The sequence below is a fragment of the Neolamprologus multifasciatus genome, chromosome 9 (assembly GCF_963576455.1).
Source record: "Neolamprologus multifasciatus chromosome 9, fNeoMul1.2, whole genome shotgun sequence".
In the NCBI taxonomy this organism is placed as follows: Eukaryota; Metazoa; Chordata; class Actinopteri; order Cichliformes; family Cichlidae; genus Neolamprologus; species Neolamprologus multifasciatus.
The window spans coordinates 23379148-23401033 of NC_140447.1; the positions used below are offsets into that span (position 1 = coordinate 23379148).

Here is a 21886-nt window from a genome sequence, read left to right on the forward strand (position 1 = left end):
CTGTGAAGTGGATACTGCATGCACACAGTGGACTTGTTTTGAGGAACAAAAGAGAAAGGGTTTTAATGGCTTTGAGAGTCAGCGGGCTGTCTTTGTGAGTCAAACTTCAAGCAAGTATGGAAAGAGAGAAAAAAAGGAAGGGAAGCAAGACCGACTGCGGAGATGTTTCTGGGTCTTACCTGTCCTGGTATGGCATTTTCACAAAGAAGTGTTTCATAGTCGATGGCAAAAACCGGAGCATTATCATTTATGTCCTGCACTGTGATCAAAGTGATGCCTTTTCCGATTTGGGTTGGGTCATCTGAAAGGGAAAGAGAGAAGAGACTCTGTCAAACTTTCTTTAAAGCACTTTGATTCTGCCTTAACTTTGCACTGGGCCAAATTATGGAATATTGATCTTTCTCATGTGTTATAATTAATCACAAAGGAGGTGGAGGGAGGGGGGAAAAAAGTGCTGCTGTAATGAAATATGCAGTGTGCTTCAAACAGCTGGCGTTCTTGCCCTCTCTGCTGCGGATCAGCCACAGTGATTAGACTCTGGGCTGGGTTGTTGTTTGCGTGTGCGAATGAGCCATCTCGCACGGAGGGCTTCACGCCTCTGTCCGCCTGATACACACTGATGGCTAAATGGCTGTGTCTGAGTGCAAGATGATGATTTAGCCTGGTGGAGCCACGGTGCCGGCCAGAGATGACGCCGTGACATTCGGGCCGGCTGATTTGATGGTGATAAAAAGGACGTGCGGAGCCTCGGGCCACAGACTTGTTGTCATTGGCGTGGTCTGGCCAGAGTGGATGAAATGTGAGTGACTGCAGCTCGAGTGCACAACATCCCTCAAACACAGAGTCCCTGCACCCTCTTCAGTTACAAAGAACCCATTTACTATAAATACTGTCATAAGGCAGGACAGTAGATTTTGTTGCCAGTCCATGAACTCGAAGATGTTTTCAGCTGAAAACAGCGACCAAGTGTCACTATGTGTCAGAAGTCAGTGCCTCATGCATGAGGGACTGTTGTGACATTTCATATGGCTATTATTATATGCTGCTTTCTTTTTGTTGCTATATCAGGCAAGCACTCACACTCGGGATTCAACCAAGTGGCGCATCTGTGTGCTGTTAGATGTAAATAAAAACACATCTTTGAAGCAAAGACGGATAAAAAGACTTTGAGAAAAGGAAAAGAAACAAGACCTTTTTCACACAGTGTTCGATCTGAAGATGTGAAAGCAAAAGAAGTGCTGGGCTGACAGACTGGTTGTCTTTTTAACTTATACCGGTGTGACGCAGCTGTTTGGCGTGCTCAGTGAATAGCGTGCTGATGATTGCTGTCCATTGTGCGGAATGATAGGAATGCAACGTGGGAAAAAGAAGAAGGAACAAAAAAAGGTGTTTATGTCCTTGGAGCCATTGACAGACGAACAAAAAAGGCACACGGCACTTCTTCACATCACATTAACATTGTTCACCCGTGGGCGAGATCACCCGCCCTTAGTCAGCATCTCGTCCCATGGCTCAGGGAGACATGGAGGTCAGAATGACCCTCCCGTATGTGAATTAACATTCCCCGACAGCTCCGCAACAACCCCAACAACACCACACTGCATTGTCCACAGCACAGACAGCTTACAGAGTGGATAACAGGCCAGAAAGGATCTAAAGCTTCATGTATATTGCAAGCCAGCAACAGTATTGCAGTATATCTTAGGAAAAATGCATCCTGCTGATATAACCCTTTTGAGGACTTGGATAACTTACTTGTTCACAAGAGAAACTGTGTATATAAAAAGTGATGCTCTCTGAGGTAATGTTGTCTCCCCTCCAGTAAGGAGGAGGACAGACTCGGTTTTAGGGCTTAAACTCTGATAGTATGCACAACGGGCTTCTCTCTTCACAGTCCACAAAGGACCTGCTAGCTGTGAGCGAAGGTTTTTCTTTTTTTTAACCCTGTAAACTAAAGTAGTTATTTCTTGGTTGATTAACCAGCAGACAAGCTATCTAGCTCAGTCACTCGTGGGTTCTTACTTTTGGACACACAATAGAAGACATCCCTAATTAAACAGAATCCAGCGCCAGCATCTGGTTCACAATGTTGATATTAGAGCTGATAAAGTACTATTTATAGGATGAAGAAAGCAATAGTGGACTACATAGTAGTTGTGAAAGTTTTTCCCACAAGGAAACTTACGGCTCTCGATGGCAAAGATGGTGAGGTTGTGGACCGAGTTTGCTTCTCGGTCCAGAGGTTTGGCTGTGCTGATGACCCCACTTAGAGCATCCACATTAAAGAAGCGCTCCAAGTCTGTGTTCCTGTCAATGGAGTACCTGGGCACACAACAGTACACACAACGCACATACACACTTTTAGAAATTGCTTTTGGATAGTGGTATTGATTTGACATTTTAGAGTTTCTTCTACTTGTAAGGAAAGATTATGATCATGTTTTTTTTTTTTTCCCATCAGCGGTAAGAGCTGCATTCGGTTTCATATATAAATACATACATTATCTTCACACTTTATAGAACACATATGATGTTGTCCAAGCTGTCTCTAAATATTACAACTAATGAGTACCAGTCCATAGATAGGATTAGATTCAGAAACGTGGAAGCAATTTGGAACTTTATATCACGAGCAAAACAAAAGCACATTAACTATTGATAAGCTTGAAGACTGCCTACTTGTCCCTCAGCACTCAGCGCAGGATCAAACCTTTTCAATACAATGCAACTCATATTTCTAGAGAAAATTGCATCTTCAATTAGCGTACATCCAAAGGGTATTATTGCAATGTAATTTGACTCTTGTGGCTGCATTAGTTCCACAATAATTTTAATTTCAACAGTTGGTGTGATATATTGCAGATGCTGATAGCAGTCACAGGAGTAAAAAGAAGCAATTTACAGCTACAATGGTGCAGTAATTTGATTTTCTGATTAAGATTGCTAACAATCCGAACAGACAAAGCTTGAATCCCATACAATATTCATTCAATTAATGCAAAACAGGGTGGGGGTGCGTGTGGAGGTAGGGGTTGGTGGGGGGATCTTGTGAGTGACACCACGCAGACTGACAATGTGAGTGCTTGTTTTGAGCCATAAATGCCACGGCACAAGTGTTGAGCCTTGACCCTCCAGCAGGAATGCCCTTCTCTTGTTCAAGATGGCATTTCACTTTTGCACATGCTGCACTCCTCATCCCTACCACCATCTGGCACTGTCTTTGTGACCGCCACGCGGGGAGGTCGAAGGGTCTACGGATTCTGAGTTTGTCGATAATGTGGACTAAACACATTTTTAAACAAATTGGGATTTTAACGTCTGAATCGGGTGAATAAATCATTAGCACCTGATTGGACTGTTGGAGTTATCTGGGTCATGGGCAGAGACTCTCCCGATGGAGGTGCCCACTTTGGCGTCCTCTGAAACGACCATCTTGCTCAACGGTGTGGAAAAGACGGGCGGCTCGTTCACATCCTCCACCGTCACCTTGACCGATGTCGTGTCGCTAAATGGTCCCGAGCTCAAGAAGTTGGAGTCGATATTCCTGTTTGTGGCTTCGATTCTCAGAGAAAAGATGCTCTTTGTTTCAAAGTCTAAAGGCTGGAGGAGAGGCAGACAGGGAGAATACAGAAAACATTGAGAGAGACTTTCGCTTCCCTTATCAAAATATGAGAGGTGTCGGAAATGTTTAGCTCTTTTTAGATTTGAGAAATAAAAACTACACCAGGATTGCAGCTCTGCATTTTCACCCATTCACAGTTAGAGGAACAGTTACTATGTATGTAAATCTGTAAATCATTCAGACGATGCTGAGATATTGATCACAATTAAAGACGTGGACTCTAAAGACCCATTACAATTTAACACACAGTTAGACTTAAACAAAGTGATTTGGTGATGGATTATAGTTACTTTGTGCTGTGAAAGCAGTAATATTGATTTCAAGCAAGTCTCACAACATGGTGAAAAGCACGCTGAAATGAACGCTTTTGAAACATTTTTGTCATTTTGTCTGGCTTATTGAACTCCCCATAGCAACGTATAATATACTGCAAGAGAACATTGATTTGACACTTTCATTGTCTGTGAATCTCTCCTATGTTGTAATTGTCTGAGTTTGGTGCAAAACAAACAAAGGATTAAATTGGCCCATCTGACAAGAATTGCTTGTGGCCAACAATGGCCCTACCTCTCCCACAAAAGAGTGCCAGCAATGAAGTGTCACATCAATGTGGCCCGCGGAGACCATTTTCAAGCCCTTTGAAACCCTGAAATGTGATGTATCAGCCATGTGCTACGGAGCATGCAAAACTAAGTTGGGAACGCACAACATTTTCTTTTTCCATTAGAAATGAATAAATTACTTTTTACATTTAACTTGACAATTTTCTTTATTTATGTAGTTGGTGCCAGTAGTGCCGCTGTTATTTTTCTGAGTTTGGGTCTTTTCTTGAGTTTTCAGTGACCGCGTGATGTTTATTTCATCACAAGAGGTGGAAATAGTCAGCGCTGATTTGTCATTAGTTATTAGCACTTAATCCAAAGGTTCTGCTGACATTTAAAACACAGTAGGAAGGACAAAGCGGAGAAAGGAAAACCAGGGAGAGGAACTTATCCTAATATCCTTCATAAAACAAGTGTTTGCTGTCTGGCACAAAGAGACCACAGTGCACTGAGATTCAGTGGCACCGTCATTATTCTTATATAAAAATATTGCATCACCATGTGTGGTAGTAGAATTTCATATCACTGTTTTCAGAAACGCGTGATTCATCTGTGACATGGGTGCATTTAATTAATTAAAGGAAACATCTGGCTTTATTCTTTTTTCTTTTCTTCTAGCTGGCAACTGCTGTGTTGACTGATGCCAACTCAGCCTAAGCTTGTCTCATAACACTTAACAGTCCTAGAGCCACTTAGCTCTGAAGTCCTACCGAGGATGCTAAACGTAAAAAAGCACACAAAACTTGAACAGCTGGACAGTGCAGCTTTGAGAAGTGAAATATTTCAGCTGTTCGGGACTATTTTTTGCTGGAGATCAGTAAAGTTTTAGTAAATACTTAAAGCAGCAGGTGGCTTATGTGTTAACAATATAAAATAAAGTTTCTCTCCCACTTCATCTAAATGTTTATTAATTAAATGTTAAATAGTTGCATGGAAAAAAAAAGAGAGAAAAAAGATCGGTTTGCACACTGCTTGTAAACCCACACCACTCCAATCTGGATTCCAGGCAGCTTTCAGTGTCTCACCAGCTTGGGTACAAAGCCTTAAAATGTTAGCCTGTCTCACTGATTTTCAAGAGTGAAGGTTCAGGACCCTTTGTGGTTACAAAGTCTTGGTACAAACAAGTCTTGGTTCAGCAGTTCTATTCACAATCTGACTGAGTTGGGTTCCTGAATAAGCTCTTAAGTAATAAAACCAGGCTGTTGTTCAAGCTGTACCTTCAGCAGCATTATGACCCCATCTTGTGTGTCCTCGTCTGTCGTTATGTTGAACACGCCGGGCCCATCGCCGTCCATGATCCTGTAGTCCATCTCTGCGTTGGAGCCTATATCAGCATCCGCTGCTTTTATTCTGGCGACAACAGATTGCACCAGCAGGGACTCGAGCACCGTGTACTGATAGTTCTCTGGAAAGAGAAGGACAGAAGTGGATGCCGGTAATGGATGTGCTCATTTCACCGCCAACTCGCTTTCGAGCAGCTACGGCTCGTGCTGTAGCCCTTCAGCTTTGATTTGACTGTGTGTCTCCTCGATGAATTCACGTTACATAAAACAGACAGGCAGCAGCAGTCGCACACATGAAATAAAGCGTTTTGTTTCAACTTCACGGTGGCGCTCTGAATAGACTGCGGGGAAAAGCAATGGAAAATTAAAATATGCAATTAAAAACGTCAAAGGCTAATTTTATATTTCCCCGTCCTTTAAATTCGGGTTCTGTAACAATATCATCTGCAAAACACAAAACTTTGAAAAGGCTGTCTGAATGTAACAGGTTATCCTTCCACTAATGCGAAAAAGAGAAAGTAATAAAAAAAAGAAAGAAAACTGGAGTCACGCTAAGATTTCTGTGGTACATTTTTTTATGAAATGAAATGTCCACTCAAAGATTCTATTACTCCAAAACTATCCATTGTGTTCCCTGAGCTTTTGTGTGACCCTCTAGATTTAAAGTACTCTTATGAGAATAAAGAAGGGAATCATATTCATAATCATAATCTCCCCAATCACCATGGCAGAGCTCATTACCAGACCTTTCTGTGTTCCTCACAGTGTCTCCCTCAGCCTCCGTCTAAATGCTAATCTCCCTGACATTGTTTGCTGCCATGTAATCTTTATAATGGCTTTTTAATTTGCCGTGGAGCAGCAGCTCTTTAAAAGACCAAAAAATTGCTTTCCTCCCTCTGTACTGCCCCTTCACCTACCTCCTGCCCTTTCCTCTCCCAAAGCCTGTCCTCTCACGCAGCTAACCTTGGTGTCTTTCCCCTCGGACTAGCTATTGCTCTTGGACTCTATCAGCTCCGATGCTCCGTAATGGCGTATCGATTCTGACCCATGACCCCGTGAGCTCGACTGCTGGAGCAAAATCGAGAACTCCAAAGTCTCTTTCTTCTCTGCGTGACAGCACTGGGTTAAAACGACACTGACGACTTGTTGTGCAAACTTGAACCTTTCTTTCCCCCCAGGGACCAGCAAATTGACTCGGCTTCATGGCAGTCCAGTGGTGAGAGCACCAGCCAGACAGCGGTTGAGCTATCAGCAGTAAACCGATTGCTGGCGCTTCGGATTATCATGAGAAGCGCTGCATGCCTTTGAATCCTAAAGCTCGGCCTGGAACCCATTAGCAGCCCGTGAAATAGGCTGACAACAAAAAAAGAGAAAAAAAAGGCAGTCTGATTGATCCTGGTATCCAACACTGAAGCAAACACGAGCTCTGATGAAGAATAAGGCAGAGAGGTGCACACCTTGCAGGAAGGTTGGTTTTTAATTTGGCATTAAAAGTCCAAATATTTGCTGAAAATACAAGTTGGAAATATGAAGAGACACTAGGGTAAGAAAGATTTTAAAAATAACCTTGGAAACTGGTGAGATGAAGTTTAATGAGTGTGTTTTGCTTGTAAGAGGTCTGAGTATTTTCTATCCAACTTTATTTTACCACACATTGTGGAAAAAGAAAAGAAATCTCGTTACGGCTTGTTGTTACAGCAACTGTAATAAATTCAAATGAATTTTTTTTTCCAAGGGTGAAACAACATCCCAGCCTTTTGCACCGCTGCATTCATTGCATACATTACAAAGTATGCCCTCATTTGGTTCTCTAAGTTCAAGAAGTTTTTCAGTAATAATGACAGATCTTTAACGCTTCATTCAGCCAGGAGGGGAAAAAAAAGAAAGAAAGGAGCCGGTTATATTCTGATTGCTGAGTAGCTGTTGAATATGGCATTTGGGCTACAAGCTTAATCAACCCAGTAAGGACAATCAGGAAAAGAGTCTTACTGTGAGCGAACCGAGGCGGGTTGTCATTGACATCTGTGAGCGTGACCGTTACAGAGGTGGTGCCGGAGAGGCCACCCATTTGGCCAACCATGTCTTTGGCCTGGATGACGAGAACATATTGATCCCTCGTCTCCCGGTCCATGTTTGGCAGAGCTGTTCTGATGACACCTGATGAAAGAACCAGAGAGGATGTTTCCAAGTTTGTATATATAACCCTTTGTCTCATTTTCACCAGAACTGCCTGTCAAGTTTGAGGAAAAAAAAATACTCAGTTTAAGCTGAAGGGTTTCAAATATTTAGACAATATAGTACTTAGTTATGTTATAGTTATGTATACTTTGTGAGAGAAATGGGATAAAGGTGGAACATGCAAACATAAATGGAATACAATATATGAGGCAAAAACAGAGTTTCGATCATCTTTGGATGTCGCCCTTTTGTTCTGTTCTTGGTCAAGATGATCCCACACTGCTTCAATAGTGTTGAGGTCCGGGGAGGCCAATCCATGACTGATTTTACTGCATTGGCAATGTCTTTGGGTTGGGATCGTTGTCATGCTGAAATATGAAACTGTTGCTAATCCAGATGGTATTGCATGGTGGATCAAAATTTGATGGTACTTTTCCATGTTCATCATTCCATCAATTTTGATCGGATCTCTGACCCAACTGGCTGAAATGTAGCCCCAGACCCTAACAGACCCTCCACCCTCCTTTTACAGATGACTGTAGACACTCATTGTTGTACCTCTTTCTTGACCTCATCCATGCATATTGCTAATGATTTAACTAGAAATTTCAAATTTGGATTCATCACTCCAAATGACCTGTTGACACAGATTTTCAGTCCAGTTCTTGTGGGATTTGGCATACCTCAGCCTTTTCTTCTTGTTTCGCTTTCTTAAGGATGGCTTCTCAGAGGCCACCCTTCCCCTCAGACCATTTCTGATGAGGTTTCAGAGAAGGACAGTATGTATGTGTCAGGTCTTTGTTGTATTTTTCCTAATTCATAGAGAAATAAATTTAAGATACAGTCTATGTGCTGTAAATTCTTTTTTAGGCATGCCACTCTTTCCTTTGTCCTTGTCTATTTTCCTCAAACAAGGGCACAGCATGCTGAGATATGCCAAGTTTTCAGCTAATAGCTGTTTAGGAATTACCTTGATGGGGGAAAAATCCTATTTTATTCCCGTCAAACTGTGTTATCTTTGCCATTTTTCATAGATTCAACTAAATAAATAAGAACAATTTATGTGTTTTGTGACAGGCTGCTAGTAACAAAGTGCCTAAAGATACAATTTAAAATTGGCTCTTTTGCTGTTACTGTTATGTTTAGACACAACACTGATTTATCCCTTGAGCTAGATGACTTTTTTGTGCTCAAATGATTCATAGGTTTGTGTTAAGTGGTTTAACAAACAAAAACCTTGTGGTTTTTGGCATACTGAACTGAAAATGAGAGAAAAAGCAGCCAATTTCCAAAAATTAACTTTGAAAGACCTTCAGAAAACCTGTAGAACTGTTGTTCAAGACTGCTTTGAAATTACAAGAAAGTCTGGCTTTTCAGCTTACGACACTGTCAGCCACCTACAATGCAGTTTTGAGAAGTGCCTCAAGTGTCTCGACCTTCAGTCATATCTTGAGTGAGGTGACCTCAATAGGTCACATGACAAGGTGAGACAAGATCTTGGTGGTTTCACCCGAAACCTTTGGTTGTAATTATCCACGCCTTTTTTCCACACTTTGACTCATGCAACGAGGGACATGGTTAATAGTAGGTTAACAATCCTCTTATCAAACAGCCCCCACCTGGCTTTAAATATCTGGGACTCTTCATCATTTGGTTTTAGAACTGAAGAAGCGTCCCGGATAAGAGGTGAAGCATCTTCAAGAAAGTCTAGTCATTTTCTTTCCGAGAACCTTAGTCTACCATGACCTGGATGACTACACAGACGTAACGTCTGGCTCTTTGAAAGCTAAATATAATGAAATGCTGGGTAACTCAAAACTTTAGCACAGTACTAAGAACCTGCCGCATCAATTAATTCATTTCAAAACCATACACAGAACATACATTACACCCTACAGGAGGTTCCAGATGAAACTACAGGCTACGTATCACTGTCACATCAGCAATGATTCGTCACCAGGCACGTTTTTGCACATGTTTTGGGACTGTCCTGTTGTATCCAATTTTTGGGTCTTTGTGAAATCTGTGTTATCTGAGGTGCTGGAAGTTTTTTATATTCCCAATCCTGGTCTTTGTCTCCTTAATGATACCTCTGAAATCTCCTTAAGACAAATGCAATGCAAAATGTTGTTCGCTGGATTCACATCAGCAAAGAAGACTATTACAAAGCAATGGTTCAGTCCTGACATTTGTATGGAATCATTCTGGAGACGATGTCTTATCCGTGTTATTAATTTTTGAACATACCACAGCAACATTAAATAAAGCTCGACCCACGACTGTTGAAGCTTGGAAAATCTTCTCATCCAAAGTTATCTCCTGGAAGAGGCAATAACTGGTTTTGACTTTGTGTTTTTGTGTTTTTTCTTTGCTGTCCCTATGCCTTGTGACCAGTGTTTGCTTTGCTACTGCAGTTTACAGTTGTGCTGTATATGTCTGTACCCCCCCCCCCCCCCCCAACCCCATTTTAAATCAATAAAATGTTGATCATAAAAAAAAAAAAACTTTAGCACAGTTCTGGATAGGGATGGGTATCGTTTAGGTTTTATCCGATACCGGTGCCAAACCGGTACTTTTGAAACGGTGCCGGTGCTTAAACGGTGCTCAAACCGGTGCTTAAAGAATGGAAAACACAAAAGTGGTCCAAAAACCTCTCATGTTCAGCTGTTTTTTTGTAAAAAGATAACAATGTTAGCCTTTTCTGCAGCTATGGGGCATATATGGTATCATTCTTGGCTGGAAGCAGTGCTTAAACAATGGAAAAAAACACAAACTTTGTCCAAAAACCTCTCATGTTTAACTGTTTTCCACTTTTTCTTTGGTCATTTTAGCCTTTTTGGCCAGGGTGAAGGGAGTATCTGCCATCAAACAAGAAGACAGCTGCATGTAGCTATGATGGTGTTTGCTGTTCACCTTACATGCATTAATGTAATTAATGTAAGAACGGCTGCTGCTGCCATCATCATCCGTCATCATTTCTGCTACACTGGCAGGGCTAGGGGCCAGGACTCTCCTCTTCGGGTTTTTGGGGGATGTTGCTAATTCCGGGTCCGATAACAGGCAACCCACAAGCAGTAGATGTGCTCGGTGTGAGGTCTCGCAGCAAGCTATCAAATACGGCGCATTTCTCGGCTTTAAAAAAAAACACTATGCGTCGCCAGGTGTTTCATCAGATTTGAGGTGTTACCTTCTTTGACAGTATCACAGTATCAGCTTAAAGCACTTGTTGCAGCTGCTGAGTTTGCATCTTTTGCTGTGAAGTACAGCCAGACTTTTGACCGCTTCGCCTTGGACATTTTTAATCTGTAGCTCTGCTCTAAAAGAACGTACGTACCTGGACCCGCCTACTATTCTCGGAAACTTAAAATGATTGGCTAGAATCTAAAGTGTATCATTCCATACCAGTTGGTGGCGGTAATGCACCTTTCAGTTGTTTGCCAACCGCCAATACAAATGTAAGGAAGAAGAAAGTGTATCACAGCTCAGGAAAAAAAGCACCGAAATAAAGCACCGAAATGTGCGCTGCTTTTCGGTCTGGTTACTACCGTTTATGTCAGAACCGGTGCCATCATGGCACCGGATACCGGTACCCATCCCTAGTTCTGGACATTTATTCATCTAGCTATCTATAACAGTCATTTATTGATTTGGCTTCTTTGTAAAGCATATCGATTGTTTATCCAGTTGCTTAAAGTTTAGCATCCAACAATAACAGTATGTTATGTACTCCTTCACCTACTCTTCAAGTAACAGATCAAAAATTGGCTCATCTCTGATGCCTTTTTTTCTCATTCATGTTCATTTTGATTCATTTACTCAGAACCTTTCTCTGATGCAAAGCTTTAATTGTCTCGTATCCATTGCTTGTGTTTTTAACATGAAAGCATAAAAAGCACTTATACACCACCTTACAAACTATGACGTCAACCTCAAAATGATTTCAGCTTTGAAGTTAGTTGGTAAAAAGACTCCAGTCGTGCTGAAATAGATGCTGAATTCAGACTGGAAAAGACTGATCACATCAATCATCTAGTCTTTTCTATGAGAATGCTTTGACATGGAGTAATTGTCCATAATGACTGGTCCCTTGTTTACACACCGGCAATGATTTGTGACTCCTTTGTGCCCTCAAATGTGCCGTCACTCCAAATAGTTTAGGGGTCTGAAGCATGATGAGGATAATGTAAAGATGCTGTCAGAAAAGCAAACACATACCAGGGGACATTTTTGCTGCCAGGGGAGGCATTATTTGTCTGTCCCCCTGTCATGATTGATCTGTATCAGAAAAATCAGAGATGTGTCAACACTGACATCCAATGACTGGCTCATGCGATTAGTGCCGCTGTGTGGTGTATACTTTAATCACCACAACAGCATTAAACACAAGCACAAATTCTTAAAAAGCGTATGGAGAAATCTTTTCATTAACAGCATTTTTCTAATCTCAGCTTTATCTCCTGACTACAAAGATGATAATTCCAGAAAAAAATTAACGCGACACATTTAAATGCAAAGAAAAGTGCCCTAATCCTTCAAAAGCAATCACTGTTGCTTTCAAAGTTAATGACTTGCCACACAATGTGTTTCATTCATTAAATGGCACTTATTAAAGATTCCTACAGAACCTGAAAGATTACTCATTAAGAACCACACAAAGCCACAGCATACAGTTCCTGAATAAATGAATCATTTTTGGTTGCTTTATCGTATTCACAGGCTGATGAAGCAGATCAAAGAGGGTGCTCTTTCTTAGCGCTGGCACCTGAAGAATTTCCCATAATCCTTTAAATTACCCACAAAAATGGCACGCAATTGAGGTTCAGTTTTATGACATTGAAATAAAAAATAAAAATGAAAAAAATGCACACATTTGCTCATTAAATGCTGTCTCCCTTGGTGCAAACGGTGTTGTCTTTAGACTTAAAAAAAATAGTTTGCAGATTTCACAGACATAGATTTGGACCAATGTTTACTCAGAGCTGCGCTAATCAATAGTTCCATTTGCACAATGGCTCATTTAGAGTGTAATGTGAAAGGTGGCACTTGTATAGATTACAGAGGTTTGCCAGCCTGCCCAGAGTTTTAGTATGTTCCATGTTTATCCCGCTTTTGTGATGACAAGTTCAAGGCTCTTACAGTCTCATTAACCCTCCTTTATTTATTAATTTCTTTTTTGATTTCAGAGCCTGTGTGGTACCTATTCTGCACCAAAAGGAAGACTCTATTTGGTGAACATAATCGAGCATTTAGATGACAGAGCCAGACGTTTTCCTTTGGAGGATGGAGGCCAAAACAGAATTAAAAAGACTATAATATTGGCTATTCATCAGACTGCCAAAAACATGACTTTATTTGTAATTAGTACTAATAATAACCTTCCTCTCTGTTTGAGTGATGTGCAAATTTAAACAGTTCAAACACAACCTGAATGTTATAATATTGTGAAAAGAAGCTGTTCCATTTAGTTAATATGCATGCTGCATTTTTTGTTGTAGTTCAGCAGCTTTTCAGCTCCTTATTTTAATAATTCTGAACACATTTATGAATGTTTCTTTCCAACATATATCTGATAAAGTGCTGTCATTAAGATGATTATGCCCTGCCACATTTAAATATTATGTATGAGGACTGTGTGCTGTTTATTTTAAGCATAAAGCATCTTTTGGACCAAACAGGTCTAAAATCAAATAAAATGCTATACACACAGACCTTTCCTCCCTAACTCAAAACTACAACTCTCATCACTTCACGCCCCACCTAATCCTCATCCTTTCTTCAAGCAAGGATTGCAGCTCGGGTTCTCGGGAGAATAAAGGTACACACACACGCGCGCACACACAGAATTTACAATTCACCTCAGCCCAAAAACAAAGGGGGGGAAGGACAAACAAATCAAGAAAAGTGGGTCACAAGACTTAAAGAGAAAAAAAATGAAGATGCTTTTTGACCGTCAATCGTGGCTGTACTCGAAAATAAACAATTCCATTAAGTGTTTAATTTTCTTTCTCTGCCATCCTTTATTAATGTCATTACAGTCCCTCCAGCAGAAAAGTGTTATTGGCTGCTCTAAGTAAATGGCTCAGTTAGCTAAATTATACTGAGCTGTCCACTGCTTTTCTCTAAAGTCCCTGCTCCAGGGCTTACGGTGGGATGACGTTAGTCAATAAAACAATAATCTTTAGCTGCTGCTCTACAAAACATGCCATTTCAGTATAATAATGAACAGTGCTGCAAAAAAAGCAGAGCTATCTTTCTCACAAAGTTAAGACGTGTCATTTGTTTCTGTTCTTTTCTTTTTTAGTCTAATGCTTTTATGCTTAGATTTTAGGCATCTATCTCTGTATCTCTGTGTGTGGATATTCACCCATCTGTTCGGTTTATCTCTCACATTCTTTCCCCATCCATCCATCCATCCATTCATCACTTTTTTGTTGGTTCGTGCACAATGTCAGCTCGTAGCCAATTAAAGAGCACCGCCAGTGCTCTGGTGTTTGCTGTAGTGACACCTATGAACCCTGTTTACTGAGTTGTATCAGAAAGGTTACTTCAAGCCTTCAATCCAGCAAGGCTCCCTAAATACTAGCTAGACACAAACAAAAGTTTTCTGTCCTCTGCTCCACATAACATCACCATAGAGACGTAGAATGCATGGGCAGACCTGAAAGAGGCATCTTTAAGGATTCACAAGAAGTAAAACTGAGACGGAAGCTGGATAATGGTCGGATTATAATAACAGCGGCAATGGATGGCTCCTAAAAGGTGAAATAAAAAAAAACGAACAAAATATGTTAAGTTTGTGCAGCCAGGAGTGAGACAAATGAATGTTCTCACTAAACCATAGATCGACTTCACACGCAATTGATATACTTATTTAATATCAGCTTGGTTTGTTGGAGGTTGAGAGATATTGGCTGTGGTTAATGATGCTGTGAATCCTGATTCTAGCAAGTTGGAAGGAAGAAAAAAGAAGAAGAAAAGAAGCAACATGTTTCTCTTCCCGCCTGGCCAGAAGCACACATACTTCTCACCGAGCGACACTGCTAATCCACACGGCATTGTTGCAAGGCTGTTGTTTGTCTGCTGGGTGCCAGCCCCCTCGCTCTCTATCTCTGTTACCCCATCCGGCGCTGGTGTCATTCCTGGGGAGAGGCGATGATTAAAATCCTTCTGTCGCTATCACGGCACGGCCTAGCGTTGCGCCGTGACTCCTTGCCTCCGGTGCAAGCCAGACGCATTGTAGCCATGCATTTATCTAGCTGTCTCCACACCACTGGCGGCAGACGGGTGGGCCACGCTCCCTGCTAAAGCCCAGATACTTGACATTTGTCTTACGAAGAGGAAATAAAAGTGCAGGCTTTGGAGGAACCCTCTGGCTCTGCGTGCAGCTATGAGAGGTACTGATGAAGGTGATGAACACTTAAACATGAAGGGCGCAGTATGTGATTTGCTGAACCCCTCAGGCAGCTTACAAGGAAAAAAATCCCATAACACAAAAACAGGCCACACAAACAGGGAATAAAATCTGCAGCCTAGGTAGTTTATTACTGAGTGACATTCAAACATCATGCTCCAATCATGGGTCACTATAGCTTCCCAGGTACCCAAGAGTGTGAAAGGGCCACATGATGCCACAGTACAATAGACCGGTGTGTGTTACACAAATAAGTCATTATGTCCAACAAGTTACACACAGGGCACAGGAGCCATTTATTTGTAAGCTGAAAGGAAATGTGCTTGCGTGTGCGCACGATCGAGTGTGCGTCTGCGTGCGTGTTGTTTGTGATTAGAATTAAAAAATGGCACCCCCACTCCCCGCTCTCTCGATATTACCTGCCTGAACCGCAGGAGACAGCCAGATTTATATCTAGCCTTCAGCTGTAATGTTTTTCGATTTAGTGCAGTCACCACAAAAAGAACCCGTGCAAAGCCACAGCGGCACACGCTTTTCGGAGAAGAGGGCAGAGAAAAGCACACAAGATTTTTAAAAAGACCATGTTAATATCTTAATCACAGCCTGATCACGGCAAACCTTTCGTCTACTGACCTCAGTGTCTAAACTTCACAGCTACAGAGTACACAAGGATTAAACGTGGCCTTTTCTTTTATTTGAGCCATATCGGTTTAATTAGATTCTTAGTCCGAGAAGAGACAAAGCTCAGTCTGTCATATGTTGGTACTTCAGTAGCTGTCGTATTCAGATGTCATACTCGTGTCTTTCTCAGAGGCATGCTATGTCACATCTCAAACACCCCACCCTCCTCATGCAATTAATCCACTCATTCAGGCACCTGTCATTTTCTACTAACTGAATTCTGCTCTTGTTATTCCAGTTATTTAAGTTTGTGACCATGCATGCATGCTTAACAGTGCTAATGTGCATGGATAATTGTCTCTAAAGGAATGGCCACATCGACGAGGTGTATGGCGCAGGGCTTTGGGGCAGCTGTTCAAACCTCCTTGAGCTTGCCATCAATTAGAACACAGTCCTGAACAGCGTTACCATTTAAGCGTCACCTTCAAACTAAACTACGAGCTATCAGTCAATATATATTACAAAATCCTCTCTTTAGGCACAGTAACGTATGTATTTTGCTGACATTATGCACTGCTTGGAAGTTACTGGAGCTATTTGGGATTAAGTACTTTTCCCAAGGGCACCTTGTAGATTTCATTTGGGATTAAGAACCAAAGTAAAAGACTTGTTAGACGAAAAAGAGCAAGGATACAACCCACCTAACATCAGGTCACACATCTCCACCCTTCCAGCAGCTTCCCCCACCACCAGCTATTAGCACTCTGCCAGTTAATCGCAAGCGCAGTATTGCAGTGTGGAGCAAGTGTAGTGTTCGACTCGGCACTTTGTCAAAGTCACCTGCTGCTATGGCCCAGGCGTGTGCTGCAAATGGGACTAATTAGTAACTTACAAAGACAGAGGCACAGTGCTCATCCCACAATACCCAGCACCAGGTTGGTGTCTAAAAGCTAGTTTCTCAGCGCCACAGTGTATTCCATAAGATACATGATATTGACAATGTGTTAAAAACTGATAAGTAACACAAACAATGTGGATCCTTTCACAGTCAGGTGAGCAGAATATTTTACACCTGGATGTCATCCAGGTGTAAAAATGAAAGAACTAAACCAGAATTACTGGAAGATGAGCAAAGAAATGCACCCCGTCTCAAGGAAAGATTGTCGTTGTGTTCCTAACATTACTAAGTTTGCTTACTTTGTGACGCACTTCTTGCTGCTATACGGTTGCACTGCAAAGAGGTGGCCACTTTTAAACAAAGTACCTCTCAGTTTAACAAATTATTTTCTCCGCAAGCAAATTATTTTTGACGAGTATTCTAGAAAAAAAAGCGTATTTCTTGTTTAAAGTTTTTGACAACCATCAATTGTCTAGTACTTTTTTTGTGAAGATCACACAATTTGGTCCTCCAACACAAACACTAATCACGCTATCAATTTCGTGGCTGACTGCCTTTTAGGCCCATAGTTGATGCATGTCCTCCTAACTTTCATTAAAGTGGAAGTTTAATGTTTGCCAGCGGCCATTGTTGCAACAAGTGTTGTCACAAAAACAAAACACAACAAAAAAAAACTACAAAAGAATAAAGTAAAAGAAATGTTTCTGTTTGTGGCACAACTACAGATGATTTATAAGGAAAGTGAACTTTGTGTTTGCTGTGACTGTAACCTGCTGCTCATACTCACATAGTCATACCAGAACAAGTGATGATGTTGCAGCGAAACCTCTGATTACACTGAACTTACCAAGGTGGTTTGGGGTTTTTTTCAGTATAAGATTCTTTATTGTAAAAATACAGAAATAAATGTATCTTAAAAACCATTTGGGGAATGTTTTTGATACAGCTCTTAAAAACGTTTCTGTACATGAATACCCAGTGATCTTCTGTTACAACACAGACTACAGTCAACTGCTTACTAAGACAGTCACATGGCAACAACGCATTGCATTTAGTAAAAACAACCTGATGAAGTTGAACTGAGAATCTGAATTGGGAAGAAAGCTGATTAAGGTGAATTTAAACGTGGGACGATATTGGTGCTAGACACCGAGCATTTCAGAGAATGGTTATAAAAAGAGAAAATATCTAATGCTAGCTAGTTATCTGGGAGAAAATCCCTCACTAGAGGTCAGGACAGGATGGCCAGACACCTTCAAGCTGATATCTTTGTGCATGTTCAATCATCCAGGTAAGTAAATTCCAAAAGGTTGATTCTGTTTACCTGGACAGCGTTTTCAATGGGACTTTTCTCCCACTGAAAACGCTACGTCCAGGCCAACAGAAATAACCTGATAGGAAGGCAACAATAACTCAAATAAAAGTAAGTAAGTGACATTTTATTTGCATAGCACCTTTCAAGACAAATATCACAAAGTGTTTCACAGAAAAGCTAAAACATAAAAACAGAAATCAAACAAAAGCAAGTTTAAAAAGATGTTTTTTTAGCTGTTTCTTAAATGAAACCACTGAGTCCACAGATCTCAGGCTCAAAGGGAGAGAGTTCCAGAGTCTGTGGGCCACAGTTACAAACGCTCTATCGCCTTGATAACTTCTTCAAACTAAAATATGCAGAAGAGCATCTCTGAATGCACAAAATATTAAGCTTCTCAGCCGACTGGCTTCAGCAGCAGAAGACCACACCAGGTGCCACACTTGTAACATAATGACATGAAACTGAGGGTACAATTTGCACAAGCTCACCAACATTGTGGGGTCAAAATTTGCTGTAAATAACACGTGGATTCAAAACATGGATTCATCTTGCTTTTCATTGCAGTTGCAGTGGTGGCAATCTAACTGTGTGTGGGATATTTTCTGGGCACACACCTTAGTATGTATTTTTTGAATGTCGTAGCTTACCTCTGCATAATTGCTGACCATGTCAATCTCTTTAAGACCCAAGCGTACTCACCTTGTGTGCTATCCTACTGCTTCCAGTAGAGGAGCACACCATGAGACAAAGCTCAAATCATCTCAAACTGGTTTTCCCAAACATGACAGTGATTTCACAGTATTCAGATGGCCTCCACGGTCACTAGATGTCAATATCATGAAGCATTAAGGGAGTTCTAACACACCCTTCCGTCAAAGTGTACCTAAAGTGATTGGCAAGTGTAAAAACATGAACGTGAAATGGACTGGTTCTTATACAGTGCTTTTCTACCCTACTTGAGCACTCAAAGCACTTTATACAACATGTCTCATTCAACCATTCACACACACTCATACAAGCACTTTTTGATACTTTTCTGTCCACTGAGATAAATGCACCGAAATTACTGTCTTGCTCAAGGGTACTCTGGGGTGCAGACTGAAGCAACCAGGGATCAAACCACTAACCTTGTCATTCCTAGATGACCTGCTCCTAGGCTCCTCTTTTATTCACACTGCTTTTATTCACTGTGGTGCTGGCTTCTCAATAAAGTATGCAGATTTACATAACCTTAATTCTACTGACTGGGGTATCTACAGACTATAAGGGAATACTTTTTCTCACAGGTAGTTTATTCTGTTATTTCAATTTTTCATGACTTAACTTCAACTAATGCTACTTTTTTACTCTACCTAATACCTTGGGATCCCTCAGAACTCTAAAATATTGATGTTCAGAGGGAGCTAGGGACCCACCAAGTGTTAAACACCATTGTGTGCTTATGTCTATGATACGTGGTGATAAAACTAATGATGTTGTAAGCAAAAAATTAGGTCAACATGTTGCTATAATTGTTTCTCGCACGTCCTTATATGTTAAATATGTTGTTAGTGAGCTTTAAATATGGACCTATCTCTGGTTAACATCAGAGTCAACTGTAGAGGATCACAGTCCACAGGTTTTTATAACCCAGTAAGGCTTCTGAAATATCAGAAGTGTGTTTTAAAGAATCCACTTACCTTAAAGAAAATCATCAGTCAAGGCTGTGAAAGTATGGGATCTGGTCACTGAGCTTAGATTAAAAAAAGGGGAAAATAAACACGATATGGGAATAATGAGGGCTTCATGGGGCAGACGCACTCTCTGAACATCACTTGCGTGCTCTCACTTTAATTGGCATAGGCCTTACGAAGTCTCATTCAAGAGTCATTGATGTGTACAAGTATTCTTGCGAACTTTGTCAAAGATCGTTGAACAGCCACAGGCAAAGTGGTCAAATTTTCATCAGTTCTGTGCCAGCTTTAAATATTTCTGCAGGGCAGTACATGATAAATCAATCTACTTTTCACAAGTTCTTTACGAACAAGAAGTCCGACAAGTCACTTTATGTAAAACATATTTTTTTTGACGGATAAGAGCAATCGAGGAGATAAATGCAGAAATTTATGCAGCGATAAATCAAAGGGAACCCACAAATGCACACAATAAATACAACGTGGTAAATAGCTTGTAGAGTTTTGAAAGCTGATGACACAGCAGGATTGTTTTTTACAGTAAACAAGCCGAGCATTTTTTAGCAGCATGAATTTTTATTTCCCCAAGATAGTTCTTCTTGAAAGGTAGCTAAATGAAGATGAAGATGAAGGTAGTCAACTGAGCACTTCCTAATATTTCTCTCCATTACAGTTGTGTGTTTGCACTCTTTCAGGGAGGAAGATAAGGGGGTGGGGGGTGTCAAGAAAGTCTAATAAACCAACAGAGACTTCTAGACACCAACAATGCTGCTATGAAAGAGTGCAGGATTTCCCCCTTGACACACAGGTTACAGTTTTTAAGTCATCTTTTTTCCACTCTCATGTTATTAAAGTTACCCCTGTCAAACAAGAGAACATGTCTTCATGCTTCTCTGCATCCAGTCCCACATGGAGTCACACCTCTCTGAGGGCCATCCACGCTATTCCATTCTGACACCAATATTGCATCTCATAACCGTGAGATCCAATCACCTTCTGCGGGAATGAAAAGAGAGCCAAGTATAATCAGTCGTGGTCAGACAGAGATGGGCAGCAGAAAGGCAAGGTGCTGGCAGGGGCCCAAGGGCTGTATCTGGCTGCACATTTTGGTGTATGTGCTTATGTGTGTGTATGCTTGTTTGACAGCTTAATAAACCAGCCATTGTCCTACAGAAAGAGTACCAACCTGGGATTTATCTGTGTGCTTTTTGTTCTTTAAGTTTTATGCTTAAAGCTGCAATAAGCAACTTTTCATGCTTAAACCTAAAAATCACTTGGCAGGTACTTGTGAATATAGCTTTCTTCTTTATTTATGTTGTCCTAACAGCAGTTTGGAGTTCAGAGTCAGACAACTTCACAGTTCAGATGTTTTAGTGAAAAAGCTTTAAAAACCTGCAATACGAATACACACAGAAAGCCAGTGTCAGCAAGTAGCTGAGCAACACTGGCATTAGCCTTGGCATTTTTGTCAGGAGTTAGAGGACATAAAACGGAGGTAATTCACAGATTAATACTGGACTTAAATTGACCATTAATATGAAATCACTATGAATTAAGCTAGGAAAATTACTCTGCTCGAGAGACCACAGCTACAGATTTTCTGGGGAATTTATTAGCTACAGGTTTTATGCATAATAGTTGTTAATCAATATTTATGTAATTCATTTGTTTCATTTGTTGGTTTAAAATGTTACAGAGTTAAGGATCACTTGGTCCACAGGCAGGTTTAACGTTTCTAGTAAGGGTGTTTTATTTCAACTTTCTTGCTAGCCAAAATTAGCATAGCATTCAATGTTACAGTCATTTAAAGATGCAGCATGCTAACAAAGCTAGCTAGGCAAGGTTTTATTGTAACATCTGGCTTAAAATAAAAGTTGAGAAGACATATTAGCTACATCAAACTTCTTAAATCAGATATAAAAGAAGGTAATATTTAATGTAGGCTTTATGATTATTCAAGAAACAATAATCAGTGCTGCCAGTATGGTGTACCAGTGGTTAGTGCTGTTGCCTTGCTTCTATTTTCAAACTATCAGCTGACTGAGTTTGCATGTTGTCCCATGTTCTTGCACTTGTTCTCTTAATGTACCCTGACTTTCTCCTACAGTGCAGAGACCTGTACGTTAGGTTGATTCGTGATTCTAAATCAGCTATAGGTGTAAACGTAAGCATGCATCCCCTCCCCCGTGACCCTAAATTCTGTAAGAACATGGATAGATTGGCAATAATCAATATTCAATATTAATTTTAGATTGATTTAACTTACATTTTTATTCTTATAGC

The 21886-nt window shown here is 40.8% G+C and overlaps 1 protein-coding gene across 1 annotated transcript in view; it reads right to left on the reverse strand.

The window, feature by feature from the left end:
- LOC146511598 (cadherin-7) overlaps positions 1-21886 on the reverse strand; it is a 116752-nt gene that overhangs the window by 40399 nt on the left and 54467 nt on the right. The window contains exons 5-9 of the mRNA XM_085172530.1: positions 7497-7664; positions 5442-5629; positions 3347-3600; positions 2186-2322; positions 180-301 (exon numbers count right to left, since the gene is read on the reverse strand). Coding sequence (XP_085028656.1) covers positions 180-301; positions 2186-2322; positions 3347-3600; positions 5442-5629; positions 7497-7664 — 869 coding nt within the window. The remainder of the gene's footprint in view (positions 1-179; positions 302-2185; positions 2323-3346; positions 3601-5441; positions 5630-7496; positions 7665-21886) is intronic.